This window comes from Oratosquilla oratoria, chromosome 21 (assembly GCF_046742065.1).
Source record: "Oratosquilla oratoria isolate Oo_2021 chromosome 21, ASM4674206v1, whole genome shotgun sequence".
Taxonomy (NCBI): Eukaryota; Metazoa; Arthropoda; class Malacostraca; order Stomatopoda; family Squillidae; genus Oratosquilla; species Oratosquilla oratoria.
This window is the reverse complement of record NC_134797.1, coordinates 45,575,472-45,580,471: the sequence shown is the minus strand read 5'-3', so window position 1 is coordinate 45,580,471 and position 5,000 is coordinate 45,575,472. Positions and strand designations below refer to the sequence as shown.

General features: G+C 40.5%; 1 protein-coding gene across 1 annotated transcript in view; it reads right to left on the bottom strand.

The window, feature by feature from the left end:
- The window catches only part of LOC143036888 (uncharacterized), a 27,867-nt gene that overhangs the window by 8,996 nt on the left and 13,871 nt on the right, over nt 1-5,000 (bottom strand). Inside the window, exons 3-4 of the mRNA XM_076204805.1 lie at nt 2,666-2,854; nt 1,331-1,453 (exon numbers count right to left, since the gene is read on the bottom strand). Coding sequence (XP_076060920.1) covers nt 1,331-1,453; nt 2,666-2,854 — 312 coding nt within the window. The remainder of the gene's footprint in view (nt 1-1,330; nt 1,454-2,665; nt 2,855-5,000) is intronic.

The following is a 5,000-nucleotide window of genomic DNA, read 5'->3' as shown; positions in this document are numbered from 1 at the left end:
AAGTGAATGGTGGGATTTAGAGACGGAGATGACAGTGGAAGAGGAGAACCAAGCGCAAGCCAATTGGTTTCAAGGTAAAACTAGGGACGCTTATGAGAGGTGCAACGAGAGAGGAGAAGCAAAACGTAAGGTGAGGGAGGCAAAGAGGAGAGCAGATATAAAATGGGAGTAGGAATTTTATTTTTTTAAAGAATAAAAAGAAATGAAGAAAGTGAAGAGAGTGAGGGGGTGAGGCAGGTGAGAAAGGCTAAAGAGTGCAGCAGATGGACCAACACTCAGAGATCCATCTCTTTTGTTTTTCCACTTGTCATATCTTCCACTGTTTTGCCCATTTCTGATACTTGTATTTATTGCCTTGACGTTAATTTTCCAAACTTATCTCTAGGTATATATATTGCCTAGATCTTTTTTGCAGCAACTTGCAGTCTTCATATCTTATCCTCATCATATGTAAACATGGTTTTGTAGTTTGTCATGCCTTTCATCATATTATCTACCAAGATTAAGAGGATTGTGGGACTTCGCTAATCGCTGCCCTCCACCCTGACAATTCATCATTTACTACTGTCAGGAGCATCAGGAATTTTTTCTTCCAATCAAATAGAATACCTCTAAACCCTCCAATGTGCTGTAGTTTCCATAGTAGTCGATGATGAGGTGCTTTCTCGAAGGCCTTTTCCACATACAAGAGTATACCTTCCAAAAGCTTAATAGGTTCAACACACGTGGTCTTCTAGTTCTAAAACGAAATTTAATGTCTTCCAATATGTTTGTTTCATTAATGTATTCAACCCACCTCTTGTTTATAATTCTCTCACTCCATACTGGTCAGGGGGGTCACTGACCTTAGTGAATTGGTGTCACATCATCCTTTTTCCAACACTTTGTTTTCTTTTGGATGATCACACAATTAATTTATAAATCTTGTCCGCGTGAATATGTGTATTTCCTAAATTGTAGCATAATGGAACAAAGTTGCACTCGTTCCTGTTTTTTTTTCCTCCAATTATCATACTTAGTTTTAGATTAAATTTTGGGCTTAGCTTGTCTTAACTGTTCAGTGGATGGTGCATCTGTATAGAAACTTGTGCTTTTTGATGTCTTTTCCTCATTATTTGATCAAACTTTTCCCCATGACCTCGTTACTCCACAGCCCCAAACCAGGAGGTCTTTGTCAGCTTTATCAACTTCCTTTAATGACAAAACAGTCTTGTCAAGTATGTGTGTGTGTGTGTGTGTGTGTGTGTGTGTGTGTGTATGTGTGTGTGTGTGTGTGTGTGCGTGCATGTGTGTGTGAAAATACATTCTTCACATAAAAATAGCTTCTTACCTGGATTTTTTTGAAAAAAGATTCTTTGTCATCGACATACATCAAAGCCTCTCGAGAGTAAATGGCATCAAAGCTTGCGGGATCTAACTCTATCTCTGTTATGTTTGCGATTTCGAAGTGGATCTGAAACGAAATTGATCGAATCTGTAATGGCTCAAGACAAAGTTATGATTGTGCTTATAAAGATTATGTGTATTTATCTAGTTGTATTTGCCTAGTTGTATTCTAACTATCCATTTTATATAGATGATGGGGTGAAGGGGGCTTTGGGGAAGAGGGAAAGAGGGGAATATCTGTTGAGTAAGGACGGGAGAGGACAGAAGACAGAGGTGAATGGAGAATGGTTGTATATGGATGATGCTGTGATGCATGAGGTGGAATGGGTGGGGGGATGGGGGGTGAGGTAGTATGTGTAAGAAAAATTTGACGCAGCTCAAAGGGATTTCTCCCGGTCTTCTCCTTTTATGCATGGGGGGACGGAGAGGGGGGGTCGCCGATTTAATGAAGCGGCCTTGCTGTGTCTTGCGACACTGCTTCTGACCCAGGGCAGTGGACAAGGTGCAAGGATGACCCGTCATCCAGGAGGTGCTAAGATAAGATGGAGGGTGGAGGGGTGTGGAGTGTATTTAGGGATGGAATGGGTGGGAATGGTTTTATGTCTTTTCTTTTTGGCTACCTCCCTTGTAAGGGGGAAAAAAGCCTTGGTATATGTATGTATTTTATATGGGAACATGATCAGACAATTTTCCCAGGCTGAATAGCCAATGGGCTGAACACAAATCTTCATGCTAGTCTAAATGTGGATATTGAAAAAAAAAAAAATTACATCATTAGCATGAACATTCAGGCGAAATATTTGTATTCTATATTACTCCTAGAGAAGGGATTAGAATATGTTTGTAAATTTTTTTGGGGATTCATGTTAGATAGTTTGGAGTAATAATTTGCTTACGGCCATATATGATACTTCAATGAAAACTTTGTATTCACAAATTGTTAATGCGATGAATATAGAATCATGAACCTATGAAGATAATTCACACAAAGAGGTATTTTTCATGTTTGTCTGATAGAGACTAGTTTTTATGTTTCAATACTGCTACACTGTTTCCAAGGGTTCACTGGCGACATCTTCATTTGTGCAAAATTAATGTTTCCTGGTTTCCTCCCAGACAACTTATAAATTTTAATATTACTGTGTGTGTCTGTTGTGATATACAATTCGTGTACCCGCTAGAACCATAAACCAAATATTCAAACTATCAAATCCTGGATATTTTCTTTTTGTTGGACCAAATTCACACATTTCCTCATATCTCCCACCATCCTACATACCAAATCCTGGATATCTTCTTTCTGTTGGTCCAAACGTGTCTTTGCAGTCTTAATCATGTTGGTCGAGATGTCGACACCGTGGACGTGGACCCCGTAGTTCTGTGCCATAGAGATGGCCGCGCCGCCGGCTCCGCATCCCAGATCCAGCACACGTTGACCTGGTGCCAGATTCAACGTCTTTATCATTTCCTGTGGATATAATAATTAGTTTTCACTTTACTGTAAAGAGAGAGGTGTACATTCTGGGTGAACACAGCCTCATTTTATAAATTATTTTATCCGTTATAGGAAGATTAGTGAGAGATGTGAATGGGCAATGGGGGTGTTTGTGTTGCGGAGGCACCGCAATCCCACAAAGGATTTCGAAGGTTACATCATGTAAGCAGAAACATCCAACTCTATAGATCCTCGATACTCAGTATTGCATCAGCCAATGCTTAGCAATGCACATAGTCAAATGATACTCAGGCAATGAGGGGTCTTTCGACATTAGAATGTCCTGTCTGCGTGTGAAAAGGCAGTCATGATTACAAAGATACATAATGAATGCAGGCTGAAGGGGTTTGGTTGCTCCGTGAACACACCTTTTTAGTCCTCCGTAATCAGCATAGCATCCTTTTTGTATAACACTTAAGATGAAGGCTGGGAGCGTCAAGGGAGGATACCATTCTTTTTATTGAAAATACATATATTTCAACATGAACTTTGTGGTTATGTCCATCAAATTAATGAAGATGGGGTAACGAATCTTCCGTTGTATAAGTTGACAATAAGTAGCATCTGGTTAGGTTAGGTTGGGTCACATTCTTATCTATTCTCTGAGGTCTGGGGTGGCGATTCTTAAAGTGTTGTTGGTTGGGGTGACAATTCTTCGGGTGGGTTAGCCCGGAGGGACGATCCGGGATGACTAGGGAACCAAAGAAATATATATGTCCACCTAGCGCTAGAATTTTAATAGTGACGATTTAAAATCCACAATTAAATCAAGAAACACGAAACAATCGTTAGTTGTAGGGGATTCTGAAAAATATCGATGGCAGATATATGGCTGTTAAGAGAATAAAATTCTTGAAGCGAAGCAGTTGAATGAAAACAGGAACGTCAGGGAACACATTAAACAAAGAAAACCGACATCACGATTACTAAAGGGTAAAGCAACATCTATTTATTGGACAACAGATATATATATTCAGCTGAAGATGACTTGGTCTCTGAAATTACTTACATTTTTTAATGAATGCACAAATAAACACCACTTCAAAGAGCTCGTCTGAACTTATAACGGTCATAGCCGAGTCGCCTTGCCAGACCCGGCTCGGAGAGGCAATGTCCTTCTTGCATTGAAATGTGGACTAGTGGTGGGCAGCTACCGGTAAAGTTACCGGTTTTATCGGTAACAGCCTTGGCGGTAGCTTACCGGCAATAATTCTGCTACCGTTAAGGTTCCGTTAACCGATAAGCTATACCAAACACTCGTGGAGCGGTAAGCACGTCTCGGCTTGGTGGTACTGAGTGACGGTAGTGGTGGGCAGCTACCGGTAGTTACGGGTTTTATCGGTAACAACCTTGACGGTAGCTTACCAGCAAAAAATCTGCTACCGTTTAGGCTCCGTTAACCGATAAGCTATCCCATAATACTCAGAGAGCGGTAAGCACGTTTCGGCTTGGTGGTACTGAGTGACAGTACTGACGGCCCTACGTAGGATGAAAATGAACAGGAACGTATTCAACGTGCTAGATCGTCCTGCTCCCTTCTCGGCCCACAGATGCACAGTACGAAATGTACGTATTCGAATATGAAAATTAACAGACGTGCTAGATCGTTTTGTTCGCATCTCGGCCCGCAGAGGTTCAGTGCAAAATGTACGTATTTGATTAGTCAGCCTATGTGATCTAGAAATGAAGAGGTGGTCAAACTACTCGAAAACTTTTCAGTCTGCCTGGTTAAAGGATCCCCTGTTTAAAAAATGGTTAGCGGAAGTGAAAGAGGATGGAAATAAGGCACGTTGTAAAGTTTGTAGAACGGACATGAAAGCTCACAGAACGGGGAGATTGGAGAGACACTGTTTCCACACTTACCAGATCTTCATATTTAACTTTATATTTAATGTTTATTAATATATAAATACATAAATACATAAATGTACGCAGTTGCTCATGAAAGACACCATCTGCATGTTACAATCTATTTGTACTGTACTTGTATTGGAGTTAATCACAAACAAGTTCACAAATACACTTATCAGACTCGCACGAGTGATGACTGACAAGGATATATATATAAGCTATGGGTTGGGGCAGGGAATACAGTATACCACAACAGACTCACGGAAAG